This window comes from Gopherus flavomarginatus, chromosome 3, assembly GCF_025201925.1.
Source record: "Gopherus flavomarginatus isolate rGopFla2 chromosome 3, rGopFla2.mat.asm, whole genome shotgun sequence".
In the NCBI taxonomy this organism is placed as follows: Eukaryota; Metazoa; Chordata; order Testudines; family Testudinidae; genus Gopherus; species Gopherus flavomarginatus.
The window spans coordinates 25,375,009-25,393,020 of NC_066619.1; the positions used below are offsets into that span (position 1 = coordinate 25,375,009).

Genomic DNA, 18,012 nt, shown 5'->3' on the forward strand with positions numbered 1-18,012 from the left:
AGCACTATTGGTGAATGAAGTCCTGTTTATCAACAGCACAGCAGCAGGGCAAGCTTTCCCACAGACCCTGACCTGTCAACATGCCTTAACCTTCTGGGAGATCTCATTCAGATAACTTAATGTGCTAACTTATATGCAAGTTATTTGAAAATACACAAGCATAAATTTAAGCTTATAGTCAACATGCCTTACCTTGAACAGTGGCTGTGATAGGTCATGGAGCTGCCCAAAACTTGGTAGGTGAATGTTTGAGGGTGGCTGGAAGGGTAGTTGGGTAGGTGGGAACTAGGTGAACTAGGGTTCACCTTTTCAAAATGCAAAAATGAGACACATGCAGGAGCCCCACTCTTCTCTGGCCCTGTCCCCTGCTCATCCTCTTCCCCCTGAGGATCTGCCCCCTGGCCAGGCCAAAAGCTGGAACTGTGCAGTGTTAAGAGCTACCCAGGGGGCCCAGACTTCTGTGGGGAGCTCTGGGCCCTCCACCTGCCCTGGGCAGGGGGCCCAAGAGCAGCCCCTGGCCCATATGCCCACCCCCCAGGATATGCTGCCCACGGCAGGTGGGAGAGTCTGGTACTCTGGGGCTCCCCAGAGCAGCCTGGGCTCCCTGGGACTCAGGCAGGCGCAGCGTGGTGCCGCAGGGAATCCTGTCCTGGAGTCATTCAGCCCGGAACTGGGGCTTGAACCTGCATTTCAGGACTGTCCTGCCAAATTAGGGATGGGGGTCATGCCAGTGGGAGCTGGTGCTGTGGGCACTACTGAAAGCGTAAGTGGAGGCAGAAGTGCAGGTGGGTATTGGGGCTCATGGATGCAGGGAACTCCTGGAGGGGTACATTGTGCTGGGGCTGCTTGTGGGTTAGAGGGTGCTGTTGCTCGTGAGTGGCACTAGGACTGGCTGGGTAGCCGTGGTGTATTGGAGTGAGTCTGGTTCAGGGGGAAGGAGGCAATGAGTCTAGGACCTCACACCCTGGGGTGAGTGTGCTATCCCTTAGTACTGGATTTGAGTAGAAAGCCACACGTTTTCAAGTCTTTCACAATACTGGACCATTTTTGGAAATCGCAATCAAATACAAACCCCTCCAGGTTGCCCATGACATTGCTGAACAGTAGGGTATTATTTAGAAGCATGCTGTACATTTTAATTATAGCTGTTACTTCAGATTAGTGTGTCCTGATGTGAAACACTAAATTTAAGGCACCAAAATTAAAGACAGGGAAAAGCCAGTTGGCTCATTCAGTCCATCCCTTAAGGGCTGGAGTTATCAGGGAAATTAAGTGCTATGGCTGTATGTTGGATCTAGTTCTTGTGAAAGTTGGCACATAAGTGTTGGGAGAGCTATTAATGGAGTGGGATTGTCCATGCCTTCATGAGGTGAGGCAAGGCAAAATGTCCCGCTTGTTTGACCACCTTCCACCCTATAGCTGGGGCTACAAAAAACTGCCCTGAGGCAATCACCTGAGCAGATTTAATTGACATGGTGATTAAAAATCTGAACTATCACAGCTGTGTGCACCAGATTCAGGACAAACAGCTGAGAAATAGGGCAGACTCACCACAAACTGGTGGTTATTCTGTCATTAGATGACCCCAAGCTAGTAACAACAGTAAACTTCTGTCTCACCACACTGGTTAACAAGAAGTCCCAAAATGCAGTCTCCTTAAGCATTCCAGCCCTTATTTCACCGCCCAGACACTAAACTTTATGATGAATGGCTATTGAAAACCAATTTAATCAAAGTGCTCTTCTGATCTCAAGAGATCAGCCACATAGCCAGGTGAATATATAACTCGGATCTTACCCAATAATTATGCTGATGCCAATCCTTTAGTAACCAGAAAATCTGAAGCTTTATTAATAAAGAAAAGAAGAGTTAAAATGGTTAATTACTATTATTGTATGTATATGATGCATGTTCTTGTATCAGGTAGGTGCAGTGATGTTATAGACTGCTGTCTTGTAAAGTCTCTGGTAACTTCCAAAAGATTGAAAGCCCCTCAGTCCATGGTCCAGTATGCTCCTTTTAGTTGTAAATCCACAGTCCAGAGACTCAGAGCAGGAAAGAGGCAACATGGAGATGTTTCAAGGGTCTTTTTATATCCTCTGCCATGTGCTTGGGATTTTAGTGTCACAAACAAAGCTTAGGGCTTGTATATATTACCCGCAGAATCGACAGGCAGCGATAAATCGACCGCCGAGTGCTCTCCCGTCGACTCCGGTACTCCACCGGGGCGAGAGGCGCAGACAGAGTTGATAGGGATCTAAGTACGTCGACTTCAGCTACATTATTCACATAGACCAGGCCTTATAAACCCTGTCTGTGGAAAGTTACTGGCACAAGATGGAGTCCAAGGTCACATGAACAAATCACATGACCTTACATGGTATGCTGACTCACAGGGGCAGCCATTGGCCATATCTGTGCTAAGGCCTCCACAGCAAGACTTACTGGTCAGGATGAATTTCTTCTATGGCCCTTTGTGAGAGTTAAGTGTCTTTAATGGGCCATCAACACACAGGTGTCTGGCTTCAATGTAGATTTTTATCTGGTGGGTGTTACTCCAGGAGCAAACACATTTGGGATACTGATTTATAGCCAATATTCATAGCTTCAGATACAGAGATGATACATGGATTTAAACAGGACAGTCTTATTTAGAAAATCATAAATTTTCCATTGATACCTTACATGATATATTTTGCACAAGATTTGTTGCAGTTGTCTGAGTGTCAATGTTAAATGATACTCATTGTCATATTTCAATCCTGTAACTACAAATCTGTGCCAGCACAATGCTCCACCACCCTTTTTGAGAACAGAATTTTTTTTTTTTTGTTCATGTGAATGTGGACATGTGGCTCCAATCCATTCCTTCTGGGAGAACTGAGGCATTAAGAATTAAGCCCTGATCCAAAGCACATTTAAATCAAGGGGAGTCTGTCTATTAATTCTAATGGATATTGGGTCAGGCCTTTCTCTTTTGTCCTGAAGGCTCTTATACAGGGTTCCCCCAGGATTCCATCTTGCCATTCTTTGTGTTCAGTGTTTATAGGGGAGTCCATGAGGAAGCATGGACATACTGTGATTTCAGCAGGGTGCTGACACCCATCCTTACATTACCATCTCTTCCTTTCTGCTAGTGTGGTGGAATCACTTGCCTGGTATCTAATGGAGATTTTGGGTATAGATGAAGGCTAGCTGGATGAAACTCAACCCAGACAGGAATGAGAGCACTCAGAGTGAGTGAAATACGGTGGCGAGAGGGCAGGGGAAAGATAGAAACCATATGTGCACCCTGGAGGGAGAGAGGTGGGTTTACCTCCCATTTGTTGCTGAAGTTATTGGATTCCTGACAGCTTCTGAATAACTGAGCAGTGACAGTTATCAAAAGTGCTTTCTGTTTCCTTTCAGATGTTTCCATGGTCATTGATTGGTTACTACAATGTCCACAGGCTGAGCCTTCAAGAGATTCAGAAATTGTACTTAGTGGAAAATGTCTTGGCCTCTGTTCAGAGACCTGTATTTCATGATCTGCCTTGGGTACCAGTTGATGGCTGGATCCTGGTTATATGAAGTACTCAGCTCTTACAGTCCACAGGCTTCAATGCAAATTGGCTAGCAGCAGTGTTTTACACTGAGGGCCTTTACTCCAAAATTATCTGACTTGCTCTCCCATTAGTCTATCAGATCCCACGTATGGTGACCTCCAGGGTATGCTGCTGGACTTCTCTTCTCCAAGGCTTTACATGAGGCGGTGGGTTGACTGCGGAAAGAGATGGTTTGTGGGGTGGAGTTCATTCTTAAGCTAGAGATCTTGAGGATTTTCATGGTCATTTTCTGTTTATTTTTAAGCATATTAGTGATTTTACATACAGTGGTGAGGAAAAAATTAAATGAAATAATAGAACCAAATCGTCTAAAGTATACTTTATAGGTGTCAAGTTTCTGTTTTAGGTAGCATAGTATATGGTTACCATCTATCACTTCATTATGCTGATATGCTGATGTCTATCAGATTCATATAATTTGCATTACATTTAAATGAATGTCACTTTTGATCCAGTTTAAAAACATAGGCCTTGTATCCTAACTGTAACTTCAATGAGTTAATTGCTGCTGGAGTATAGAGAAGGGACTACTTGCTACATAGTTAATTTCAAAGGGGTCAGGTAGAATATAAGATAGTTAGCCTTTTAATGTAGAACACCTTTTAAGGTAGAACACTATTAGTTAATGTTCTGAAACTGCTTGGTGAAAATTAATTTATATATTTTTATTTTAAAAAGTTGCTCTTATTTATGTTTTCCAGAAAAATTAAATGATCTTAGATATGTGTCAAAAATATGGTTATAGTTTCATTTTTAAAAATCTAAAAGCATATAATTGGCCGAATTAATTCAAGCTGATTAGTGTAGTGGCCCACTCTCCATGACTCAGGATTGCTAAAACTAGGAATAGTTTCAGGGATGAGAAGAAGAGGAATTAATTAGTTTGAGAAGCTGTTTTCACTGTGCTTGTTCTGCTATCTCCAAATATAGGGCTTGCTACTTTACCTCCACCATCTACTTCCTTCTCCTCAAAAAAGGAAAAATTACCTTTTCTTTTTTAAATAGTCAGTATGTCAGTAACCTTGTAATCTTGATATCTTTGTTAATCTGACATGAATAAGTATTCTCCCTGAGAGAGAGTGTATTAATTAACTTGTCCAAGTTCAAGACTGTTTAATTTTTAGGTAGGGTAGAATCACGTTAGCAGTTGCACTTGTTAATAGGAGCCATCAGGTGAACAATGCAGTCCTTCTCCAATCTCAGTTTTATAATATATGTGCATACATTGTGTTATGAAAAAAATGGTTGAAAACTGAGTATTACAAGATAAAATACTGCCCCTCTCCTTTAAAAGAGTAACTTTGTAGTGCACAATGTTTTATTGTTAAAATAAGCTTGGCACCATTATACACAATAAGAGCTGGATTCAAAACACTTTGCGCTTTACCAGTTTAAGGTATGTAAATCTTCATGCACATCTTTCACACTAGATAAATATCAACACATAATTTTAGGACCCAGCAATGTTGAAATCAGGAATTTTAATGATGGATGTGACTATGAACACGAGATCAGTGCCTGTTGCATACAGTGATCATAGTGCCACCACCAGGCTAGGGAGAAATTAAATAACTGAAATCAGGAATAGGATGAACTGTGTATGGTATTGGGGTTCTAGTGTGGTGACTTGCATATGGCACAATACTGTCAAACTAATCATTGGCATATAATCAAATAACTTTTCAATTTTAGTTACTTACTATAGGTTAATATTTAAATCTCCTCTTTAACTGATTCTGCAGGATCTGATTATATTTTAAACTATTGAGCAGGACTGTAGTTATATCAAGGTTCCTGCTGCCAAGGATTTTCAGTAACAGTCTTACTCTTAATGTTTTTTCTGTAGCTTTATCTCCAATATTTGAGAACTAGAACTGGTCATTTCAGGACATGAAATGTGCCAAGTTTAAAGGGGCTCTGTCAATTTTAAAATCTACTCCATTTAAAAAAAATTAATGAAGTGTACTTGCAGGTGTTGCTTTTGCCTTGGAGTTCCATTGCCAGTTTTTGTAACTTTACCATCACACTTCCCAATTCTAAAAAATTTTTTTTTTCTCCCTATTGTGTAAAAACACTCCACAAGAGTAAATTAACCCAGTAAACTAACTGAACACAAATTGCGGTCAAATACACACGGTAAACCAAGAGTCTCAAACTTAAATCACCACGAGAGCCACATGAGGACTAGTACATTGGCCCAAGGGCTGCATCATTGAAACCTTTTTATACAACAATACAAAAGTATAGTCAAAAATGAAGAGTAATACAGTATGCTATTAAAAATCAACCTATTAACTTTTAAAAAACTGTAATGCGAAGAGGGGTTTTAATAAAATATAAAAACCTGTAACTATTCCTTATGTGGTTAGTAACAATGATGATCTACACTAACAGTCTATCAACATAGCTGTAATGGCAGGAACTTTTTAAAATAACTTTTCATACAAAATACGTTGCCACTTTTAAGAAACATTCTTCCCAACTACTTACAGCAAAGAATCATACATGCTGAACTTCAAACCTCACACTGCTCATCTAGTCCATTAGGCCCCGCCCCTGCCCCGCCTCTTATTATATTATATTCTTAATATGTTGGACTAGCCATCTCACTTGCACTCCACAGGCTCCCAGTGCATTTTCCGCCTTTTTCTGTTTTCCACTTTCCTTTGACACCACTGCTGTTCCCTTCACATACTGTCTGTCTGCTTGCCCATCCAAATTGCTCACTCTGCTTGGGGTTTTTCAACTCCCAGTAACTTGTAGGTCCTCTTCAGACCTGATTCTTCGGTTCCCTTAAGAAATTACTTGAACTGTATTTTTTGAAAACTTTTACTGAAGTGTGCATGCGTGCAGGCACATGATCTGTCTCACCAGCATTCCACCTGTTCCATTTTTCAGGATGTGTTTAGTTGTTCTTTTATGTGTTGCATGCACGTAATTTAGATTAGTGAGAACCCTGACTCATTTTGTACACATGTAAACAGAGAAACATCAATATTTCTGTTCCGTTGGGAAAACTAGGCTCCATGACTGCCTGTGTGTCACTGTGGAGAGTTCCATGCCTAAGAGTTTCATAGGCTGCAGGTTTTCAAAGTGACCTACTAATATGGATTCAGCACCTATCAAAAAGGCACCGATCCAGTTCTGATGTAGTACCTCCTGAGAGCATTCGTGTTGAAGAGCTGACTGTTGGGAACAGCCATAGTCTATTTAAAGGGCTTTCTCACTGGATGTGTAGTGTTAGTAAAAAATATGGCTTTGACTTCTGTGCAAACAGAATTCTCTTGCTGGGATTATAGTTTAGTGTTCTTCCTGGTTAGAAGGGATGCAGAAGAGATTTTGGGGGTAATCCAGTTGGCCAACTGGATCCATAGTTCAGGCAGATGGAATGAGGCTCTGGTACTCAGTGTTTTGTTTTTTAAGTGGTCTTTGTGCCCTAAAATGATCCAGAATGTGCAATCTTCTGTCACTAATCAGAGAAAAGACCCATCCACAGAAAGAGGACTATGTGAATTATTTGATAAAGATTAAAGTACTTGGTGGGCTTCTCTTGTCTGCCGCAGTGTTTGGAATTCACTTCAAGGTAGGGCTAGAATACCTCTCTGAGTTAGAGGCTTACGTGTGGCAGGGGAATAAAAATGCAATACAAGTGGTTATAATTTGCAAAGGGAAACCTCTTTGCCTGTTGGTCTGCTGTACTACTGGGAGCTGCAGAAGACACTTCACTTGAAAAGATTTCTACAGGCAAATGGTGGTATGTGGAGGGGTTTTTTGTTTGCTGAATCAGCTACGGGTATGCATCCCAGGTAGTCTTGTCTCATGTATCATGTGATTAAAAAGGTAGCTCCTGGCAGCTCTAGCACAGCTCTAAAACAAAAACAATGAACTCAAAAGTGAAGAGTTCAGGTATCAACCTCATTTAACCTTAATGAGAGGCCAAATGGTTTAGTTCTGTAGTACTGTTTTAAAGAGCAACTTTTCTACACTAGCACTCTCCTTTAAGTGTTGTGCTGTAGATCAGGGGTCCCCAACGTGGTGCCTGTGGGTGCCATGGCGCCCACCAGGGCGTCTAAGTGCGCCTGCGTACTGGCCGGCAGACGAGCATCCACCAAAATGCCACTGCCTCTGGATGATGTCGCTTGGCGGCTGCATTTCGGCAGATGCTCGTCCGCCGCTGTGGTCCTCTGTGGCTCGTCGTCTGGTGCCTGCCAAACGAAAAAGGTTGGGGACCACGTGCTGTAGATCGAGTGACAGGGATTGAACTAAAAAATTGCAGTGCTCTCCTTCTTATCTCACTAGTTTAAAGAAATCTGTCTGATCTGACTTGAGCTGCTGCTAGTCCTTGAAATCGTACACCACATGATCCATTTTAAGTTATTCATCGGCATCTTTATCAAGTGCCAGCTCCTCAGTGTGTGGGTTTTTGCTTGGCTTTTATTTTAACTGTGATAGGTGGCAAATGTATGCATAGTCATTCAGTGCAGCATGGAAATATTGGTGGCATTGATTTCGCTTAAATATTTCTTTTACTGCAGACCAACGAGTGGAATAAGAACGATGACCGGCTGCTGCAAGCTGTGGAGAATGGAGATCCAGAGAAAGTGGCTTCGCTGCTGGGCAAAAAGGGAGCCAATGCCACCAAACAGGATAGTGAGGGCAAAACTGCGTAAGTCTGTCTACTTTTAAAACTTTGTTTCAATGTCCTCAAGGGATGAGGAAGACAGAGATCATTTCATTTGCAAATTGCCTTGGTAGCCACAACTACAAAACAAATAAGGATCAGCTTGAAAGTAGTCCCTGTTCCCCTTCGTCCTAACGCATTACATGTTAAACAATTGTTTTCTGTTCCAGAGCTGTATTTACAATTTGTACTTAAAATGTCTATTCAGAATTTCAGGCCACTTGGTGACATGGATCTAGATTGCGGGGCTGATCGGCAGCTCCCTTGGAAAGGGACTTTTGGCACATTGGAATGTCCAGATTCCATAGTGCATGCTCCAAACAAGAAGAATGGTGTTTCGTTAAATCTTTGGAGCTGCTTTCCCCATGCAGGTTTGGTGTAGTTACACTGCCAAACTGAAAGGTAGTTGCTTTGATGTTGGCTTTGAATTCACAATATTGCAACAGGGGTTTAAGCCTTACAGAACCTAAAGTACTGGGCTTCCCATTGTGGTTGGCATTTGAGAATGGTGCCTGTGCAGAAGAGCTCTTCATCTTATTTGCAGTTTCAGTAGAAAAGTGAATGTAGTATTTACTCCCCTCTCCCCCACCCCTTTTTCTCCTCTTGTGAAAACTTCCTAACTTACTAACAGGAGCACAGGGGATTACAATCAGGGGGAACCCTGTCCCTCCAACCCTTCCATTTGATATCGTATAGAAAACTGATTTCATGAATAAATGAGGAAATAGCTCATTGCTTGGCATCCCATGAGAAAAAAGGCTTTTAAAGATTGCAGGTGGGGGGGAGGGGATCATCCTGTCTTGGGAGAGGCAGCACAAAACCATTTCTACCAAGTTCTACAGTACTGCCGTAGGCTGTATTTTATGGAGTCATGCTGTGCTTCCCACTTGGTCTGTTTCAGTTTGCTGCATCTATTCTATTTCTGTTCTGCATGTGAGGAAATTAAATGATGACAATGACTCATGATGACTTGAGACTTTCTTACCATCTAAGTCTGTGTGTTCCAGTTTCTTCAAGTGGGCGTTTTTCCCATTTTAATATGGGTTTTGAACTTCTATGCACATTTTTCTTTTGAAACAAATAATTTGAGATAATTCAAAAGATACGACTGAAGTACTTCAACAGATATTTTCGGTAGATATGTCAACAGGTATTTTCGGTAGATATGCCTAATGTCCTATTTTTTTACCCAATTGCAAATTAAATAAAACTACATTTTAGAGCCAGTTGGTTTTTAGAATCAACTCCACTGTATCCAGTATAAACTCTCTTCTACTCAGGGAGTCAAACTGGTATTTATTTTGGTTTTGTTCGTGTTCAGTTGCATTCAGTGTGTTCGAGTTCAGTTCCAGTTCAAGCTACCAAAAAAACCCCAAACCCAGTTCAGTTACCACTTTGAACTGGTTCAAATCAAATTTCAGTCTCAGTGGATGTAATATCAAAAAAGAGAGATGAAACTTTAATATTGAAACTATTTTGATTTTTGATAGTTTTTTTTTAACTTTGAGTATTTTCCTAGTGTTTCTGTGTTGTCAAATAAACAGTTATTCTGATGAACAATTTGTTTTAGCAAACAAAAATAACACATTCTTCTAATATTTTCTGTGTTATTCTGGACCTCTGTGGTGCAAGGATACATTTGAGTTTGGGGCAACTGGAGGAAGGCGCTGCCCCAGGGATTGGTAATGGTGAGAGGAAGCCTATCTAAGAGGGAGAAGAGTTGGGAAGCCATTACCTTTTCCCTCGGGCTTGAAGAGTGATTAACTTCTTGGCCCAGGGATCATTCCGCCTCTTCTTTCCCTGGGGGCTGGTGGGAACGGGTGTGTCTCAGATATTGTTCTTCTATTTCCTGGGCTTCATGGTATACAGGCAGCTCCTTGAGCTTTCCCTCTCCCTCCCTACTCTTGTGGGTTGACCTCTTTCTAGTCTCATTCTCTTTTCATTATACAGAGACAGGCCTTCCTGATAGCAATCACATGCCCATTTGTTACTTTGTTCTCTCATTTGATAATGAAAATAAGAACACTAGTTTATTTTTAAAAAAAATTGAAGCTTAAAAATTGCAGAACCTTTCGTTTTGAGCGGTAACCCAATTTTTTTTCGGTTCAGGTGCAGTAGATAGAACAAAGTTATGATTCAGGTTCAGATAAAATACTGTCTCGATCCGGTTCTGGTTCAACTGCCTGATTCTATTGAGGGTTTTTGTAGATTTCAAATACAATATGAAAGTATGAATTGGGTTCTGACAGTTTTCTTCCCCAGCCCTGGAGGGATACTCTGCAAGCTGTCACGTTTAGTAACCAGGAAGACGCTTGCTGTCCTATACTAACACTGAAACAGCTATGTGATCTTAAACGAATGGAACAAACCTAGACTGATGATTTAAAGATCTGTGTTCTCACTAGTTCAGTGTGCTCACTTACCGAGCACTTGATTTAAAATACTCGTTCAGTGGTGTCAGGGAAAATGGGTGTGTTGGAACAGAGGCAAGTCCATTTATATGGCTCCAGTTATGCCTCGTGCAAGACCCTGCTTTCAATCCTCATTCCCCATTAAATGTAGTGAGGAATTTAGCAGATGCATTCAAGTTGTCTCAGTGCCGACTCAATGGATAGCAGCTCTGACAAATGAGGAAACTGAGAGGCTGATCTGGAGAAGTGCACCATGTCATTAATAGTGTACCTTGGTGTGGCTTGTTGTTCTTTGACTATGGCTCATGAGTTCATATTTTACATAATTTTAAAACTGTTTTTAAAAGCCTTTTAAAAATGTGAGATTATGCAGTATAGTCTTTTAGCATGGAAAATATCTCCTTGTGGAATAAGTGAAACATGAGGGAAAAGGGAGGGAGGGCTGTTCTTCAATATTCTATTCAGTATGTGTATTTTTTCTGGCTTTCTTTTAAGATTTCTTTAAAGCCTGCTTTTTCACAGCCATCGTACTCAGTGCTTTACATTCTGTAAGGTTTTCAACTTAAAGTAGACCCCAGAATTCTGGCTGCCCTTAGAGCACTAGTTTGTGCCTCAGCAGCCATTTTTGACTTGCTTTGTTGTCTTAAAATTTAGCAGAGCGAGGAAGAAAATCTGGATTATTAGATAGGGCCGTTTTAGCTCACTCATTAGAAAGTGCATTAAAAGTGAGAAGAGACCTAAAATGGCAGTTGAAACAGCAGCTCTCCATTTTGGGGAAAGGGGCAGTTTAAAATTTTCTTTTCTGATCCTTCATGTCCCACATATCTACTAACTTTTCACCACCCCTTTAACTTAATGGAAATGAGGGCTTTATGTTCCTTAATGAGGATAAACTCTGCCTGGGTATATCAATAAAAAGGCCAACAGAGACAGCTGAAATGTGTCTTTGGACAATAGGTGATCACAGCTATGCTCCAGTTCCACGTTGTGCATTAGTTGCATTTGAGCAGCAGGTCTGAGAGATTCAGAGTATTTGGATGTATCATTTATTGATTTATACTGATTTACTAAGTAGTTTACATAATTAGGCTGAAGGTGATGAATCAGAAGAACATAATGGATTAAATTATGTAACAAATTGCATGAGGGGATTAAACACTTCATTATGATGGAATGTGCTTTAGAGTGTAACATTATGAAGTATTCTGTTTTGCATTACAGATTTGGTTGGCCTAGTGCATTATTTTTCCCCTTAAGGTGTTCCTTTCTTCACCCCAATCTCCTATTCCTGTTAAGATCTTTGCCTTTGTCCTTTTTTCATTAATGGATCCTTGAGAACAGGAAAATAAATCATTCCACTTGATACAGATTAAATCTATATTGAAACATGACATTCAGTTTTGGACACTGTGTTTTTAAACAAATGAGAGAAGAGCAACTAGTTACAAAAACTTTTTTTGAAAATGAGCTTTATTAAGAAATGTAGCCAACCAGAGACATCACAGTCTACAAGTGTGAAGTGAGGCACTTGTAAAGAGGAAAGGAATAATTTATTCTCATTAGTCACAAGGGACAAAACAAAAATAACTGAATACTAAACCAGACAGAGTGGATATTCACTACTAGGATGACATGTTGCCAAAGGGGTTGTACAGTCGCCAATTTAGGATGAAATGGAGAAGGGGACTAAATATTCCAGCTCTCAACTAAGTCACCACTTAATTGGGACCTTTTGCTGGTAAATTTGGGTGCAGAGGGGCACGATGATGCCTTGGTACCACTTATTCCTGCCAAAACTCCCTCTGCAAGTTAGAGGAACTCTCCCAGCAATGTATTTTACAGTTTCGTGAGGCTGATACTTCAGGGCTTTAAAGACGTGTAGGATTTTCATTTCCTTTAAGACAGTCTTTTTGATAAACAAATTTATGTAAATTAGCTTCATTGGGCAAATCCACCTTTTGGCATAGGCTCCTTTGCTCCTACTTATGCTAGATCAAACGTTTGGCAAACGTTTGTAATTAAATGCTTACTCTGTCTAGCGCAGGGAGTCGGGACCCCTCAGGGTTGTCATGAGGTTATTACCTGGGGGTTCGCAAGCTGTCAACTTCCAACCCAAACTCCGCTTTGTCTCCAGCATTTATAATGGTGCTAAATGTATAAAAAAGTGATTTCAATTTATAAGGGGTGGGGTCGCACTCAGAGGCTTGCTATGCGAATGGGGTCACCGGTACAGAAGTTTGAGACCCACTGATCTAGCACCATCTCCAAAATGATTCATTGTAGTTTTAATCCACTAACTCTCTTGTTTCTGTGCAGCTTCCCAAAGCTAAATGTTTCTTTCAGATTTGGATATTGACCATCTAAAGCCCTCAAAAAAAGGAGAGTCTTTACGTTTCGTTAAAGGTTAATTCATACACCAAACTTTCCACTAGTCCAAGGTTGATAACTTAAAGAAACTGCTGCTGCTGTTGAAAAAGCTTTGCATATGAGTTGTGATGTATAAATGGCAGCACTGCCCTGTCCTAAACCTGTTTTGTCTCTATGTCAGCATGTTACTGTTAGGCATTGCTTGTTTCTACAAGATAGTGAACTAGAATAGAATTAAATCCTTATGGCTATTATTAACTTGAAACACTAGATCTTAATAAAATTTTAGCTGCACTTGCATCAGTGCATGTTAAATGCTGACGATGGCACCAAGAAAAGCCTAGAAACCTCCAAAAATGCATTTTATTTTGGGAGTGTCCCAAAGTAACAGTCAGCATTGATTTGTCAGGAACAAATCACTTCAGATCAACCTGATAGCTTCCTTTGACAGGGTAACAAGCCTTTTGGATAGGGGGAAGCTGTAGATGTGGGACATCTTGCGTTTAGTAAAGCTTATGATCCTGTCCTGTATGACCTCCTCATAAATAAACTAGGGAAATATAGTCTAAATGGAGCTACTATCAGGTGGGTGCATAACTGCTTGGAAAACCGTTCCCAGAGAGTAGTTACCTACAGTGGTTCACTGTCAAGCTGGAAGGATATATCGAGTGGAGTCCCGCAGGGATCAGCCCTGGCTCTGGTTCTGTTCAGTATCTTCATTGATGATTTAGATAATGGCATAGAGAGTACATTTATAAAGTTTTTGGACAACAGGGCCGCCCGGGGGGGGGGGCAATTTGCCCTGGTCCCCATAGGGGCCCCCACGAGCGTTTTTCGGGGCCCCTGGAGTGGAGTCTTTCACTCGCTCCAGGGGCCCCGGAAAACTCTTGCGGGGCCTGGGTCCCCGGAGCTTCTTCCCCTCCGGGTCTTCAGGGCAGCAATTCGGCAGCGAGGGGTCCTTCCGCTCCAGGACCCGCCGCTGAAGTGCCCTGAAGACCTGCAGCAGTGGGGGGGTCCTTCTGCCCTGGGACCTGCCGCTGAAGTGTCGGGTCTTCGGCAGCAAAGGAAGACCCCCAGGCCCCCTGAATCCTCTGGGTGGCCCTGGTGGATAATACCAAGATGGAAGGGGTCACAAGTGCTTTGGAGGATAGGATTAAAATTCAAAATGATCTGGAGAAACTGGAGAAATGGTCTGAAGTAAGTAGGATGAAATTCAATAAGGACTAATGCAAAGTAGTCCATGTAGGAAGGAACAATCAGTTGCACACACAGAAAATGGGAAATGACTGCCTAGGAAGGAGTATTACAGAAAGAGATCTGGGGATCATGGTGGATCACAAGCTAAGTATGAGTCAACAGTGTAACACTGTTGCAAAAAAAAGCAAACATCATTCTGGGATGTATTAACAGGAGTGTTGTAAGCAAGACGTGAGAAGTAATTATTGTTCTCCACTATGCACTGATTAGGCCTCAACTGGAGTATTGTGTCCAGTTCTGGATGCCACATTTTGGGAAATATGTGGGTAAATTGGAGAAAGTCCAGAGGAGAGCAGCAAAAATGGTAAAAGGTCTAGAAAACATGGCCTGTGAGGGAAGATTGAAAAAATTGGGTTTGTTTAGTCTGGAGAAGAGAAGACTGAACATAAGTTTCCAAGTACGTAAAAGGTTGTTACAAGGAGGAGGATGAAAAATTGTTCTTGTTAACCTCTGAGGATATGATAAGAAGCAATGAGCTTAAATTGCAGCAAGGGCGGTTTAGTTTGGACATTAGGAAAAACTTCTTAACTGTCAGGGTAGTTAAGCAGTGGAACAAATTACCTGGGGAAATTGTGAAATCTCTGTTCTGGGTTTTTAAGAAAAGGTTAGGCCTGTCAGGAATGTTGTAGTTCAGGGTTTCGCATTGCACCGCAACCCCCATCTGACAACCGAAATTACTGCATGATCCCGGGAAGTGGGACCGGAGGCTGAGCCTCACCACCCAGGCTGGAGGGCCAAAGTCAAAGCCCTTCCACCCTGAGGGCACCAAAACTTGAAGGCTTCAGACCTGAGCCGTGGGGCTCAGACTTTGGCTTCAGCCCCGAGCCCCAGCAAGTCTGCCATCCCTGGTGACTCCATTAAAATGGGGTCCCAACCCACACTTTAAGAACCACTGGTCTAGTTTTACTTAATTCTGCCTTGAGTGCAGGAAACTGGACTAGATGGTCTATTGAGGTAGCTTCCAGTCCTACAGTGATTCTATGACTGTTGTCAATAATACTCAATGGAGAGATCTTTCTAGACAGGTTATATAATTCATATGAACTCAGACTACTTATGGTCCAAAAGCTAAACTGAAAACATAGTACTGAGTATATTCCAGGTCCATACCCTTATACGCTTATCTTGTAATACAGGATTAATTTCTTTTTGTCAGTTGAGCACTGTGCCACTCAGTTCACTCCTTCATGCTAACCTTTTTTCCCCTCTGACTTTCTGCTACTGAAAAAATCACTCTCTCTAATGTACATACCACCTCTGCCTCCCAAAAGTGACAGGGTGAGAAACTCAAATCATCATAACTTAATTACCCAATAAAGAGTTGGCTGGATGCAAGTGCTGGGATGGTGGTGGACTTTCTCTTCAGGGTGATTTTATTTTGCATATTCTCCTGAACAGAAGCAAAGGAGGAGAAGAATAATCAAGAATTTTTAAAACACAGATCTTCTTGCCCATACAATATCTTGAGGGACATGAGCATTTAAAAGATCAAGTGGCCCTGTTATTTGCGGGAATAAAACTTTTCTTATTGACACTGTTCTTTACTATCTAAAGGCAACCTTGAATATAGACTGAACATGCTATAGCCATAATATTTTCTGTTTCAGGGGGAAAAAGACTATTGCAGTGAAAACCAGTTTAGGTAAATGGATGATGACTTAGAATCAAATGTATTTGCACAGGAAATCTCGCTAGTACTTGTGACATGCTAGGGGAAATCCTAAAACTATTTCTCTTTCAATAGGATATTATAACAGATTTCAATTTTAAAGGAGCGTACCTTTTTCTTCACTTTCTGTATATTGACTGCATCAGTTAACTACCTTTTATAAGTAATTTTCAGCAAATGATATTTTAATCTTCTTGTTTCCTTTCATAACTCATAATCTGTGTAATATGAATGTAAAAATTTGTGTTAAAAACAAAGAGGCATCTAGAAAAATTCATTTAAGAGGGGAAAACTTTTTTAAGTTAAACATCAATTTCTAAAACTTAAGTGCGGTGGCCACTTTCGAAGACCTGAAATCCTAGTCGTACTGAACGTGTTTTTTTCTCAGCTTTTTGCGTGTGTGTTTATAATGCAATTTTTAAGGACTAATCGTTAACTTTATCTGATTAGACCTGAGCATTGAGAGGCTCCCACTGCACAAGTCCCTTCCATGCACATTGCACCCTGTAGATTACAGGGAATGTTCTGAAGATCACAGTAATAAACAATACTGTTTTATTTATACAGTACTTGTTTTTTCCATTCCTGGATCATATAATTAACAGCTTATTATCTGTTCCACTTTATTATCAGTTAGATAGTAATTATCATGCTCTTCTGAGGTGCATGTCTTTCTAAGCCTAGCTTCAGTTTAACAGTTGAGCCACCCCTGACCCCAGCGTCCAAGGATCAGGTGGGTAACATTCAGCTTCAGGCAGCTTATGTAGTTTTACATAAAGCAATGTCATTCTAATAGGTCACTGTTGTTTAAAATGTTTCCAACGGCTTATGCAGCCAAATATACTGCGTTTGCAGATTTTGATTATGCCAACTGGATACTCCTTGTTTACTGCTCTAATCTAGGGCACTAACAGACACATAAAAGGGAGCAACATGCAGTAGTCTTTATTTTAGCAAGTCGTAAACCTTCAAAAATAGTCCCCAGGCAGTAGACAGAACTGGTGACTCCTTTATTTACCTGGCTTGTATTTCTCTAAATGCTTTATCCTAGCTTCCTCACAGTGGTTATTTTTTCTTCAGCAGCAATGACAGAATCTTAACTGAAAAGAAGTATGAGCTCTAAACTGTCTATTTTTTCTTGCACACCACCCAATTCCATTCCTCTTCCTCTCTGAAGGGTAGGACAATGTGTTGTCTTTGGTAAGACGTGATTTAAATCTTTCAATCTAAATAAGGCAGTTATTGGGAAATAGGACAATGCCTGTATATTTACTAACTCTGTGTTTTAAGACCTAACTAAAGCAACCAAACATTTTAAGCAATAGTCTGGAAAATTAGAGTTATGCTATAAAATTTTACCCATCCTTTTTTAGGGCTATTTCCTCTGTAAATAGCAAGTATTGGTATTATGCAATTTTAAAATTTTTTTACAGATAGTCTGAATTATTGCTTTAAGTCTGATGCATTTGAAATTGTAAAAACCCAGTAAATTTTAAACATGTACTGTTCTTTGAACTACAATATAAGAACACATGTTCTTGGGATGCCAACTTACTAAAACTCAACTAAGAACATCCCTGTTTTTTCAATTCTGTTAGCACCAGATGCAATTCTTAACGATCGTGTTAGATTTTCACACAATAAAATAAATATTTTAGATTAATTGTCTACCCTGTTCTCACCCTTTTCCGTGATCCCATGACCCCATGTTCCAATAGTATGATTTGGGATTCCCTTGTTGTAACCTCAGGACTGCCTTCTGTTTAGCCAAAAACAAGAGGAGGATGGTTGTGACGTCCTGGACCTGTTCATGACCACCACGAGGGTTGTGATCCCTACTTTGAGAACCCATATGTTAGGACAGCGGTTTCCAAATTTTATAGGTTGACTTACCGCCTTTTTCAAAAATGGTTGTGAAGTCAGAGGATGGAACATCAAGATTATGGACTACAGTTTGAAAGTCCTTGTGCTAGGAGCATAGAGTACTTCAGAAGCTAAATACCTGTCTCCTGGGCTATATAT

At 40.9% G+C, this 18,012-nt stretch overlaps 1 protein-coding gene across 5 annotated transcripts in view; it reads left to right on the forward strand.

The window, feature by feature from the left end:
* Window positions 1-18,012, forward strand: part of RAI14 (retinoic acid induced 14) — a 148,622-nt gene that overhangs the window by 74,973 nt on the left and 55,637 nt on the right. For all 5 annotated transcript variants that reach the window (XM_050943774.1, XM_050943773.1, XM_050943777.1 and 2 more), the window contains one exon: window positions 8,141-8,271. In XM_050943774.1, coding sequence (XP_050799731.1) covers window positions 8,141-8,271 — 131 coding nt within the window. The remainder of the gene's footprint in view (window positions 1-8,140; window positions 8,272-18,012) is intronic.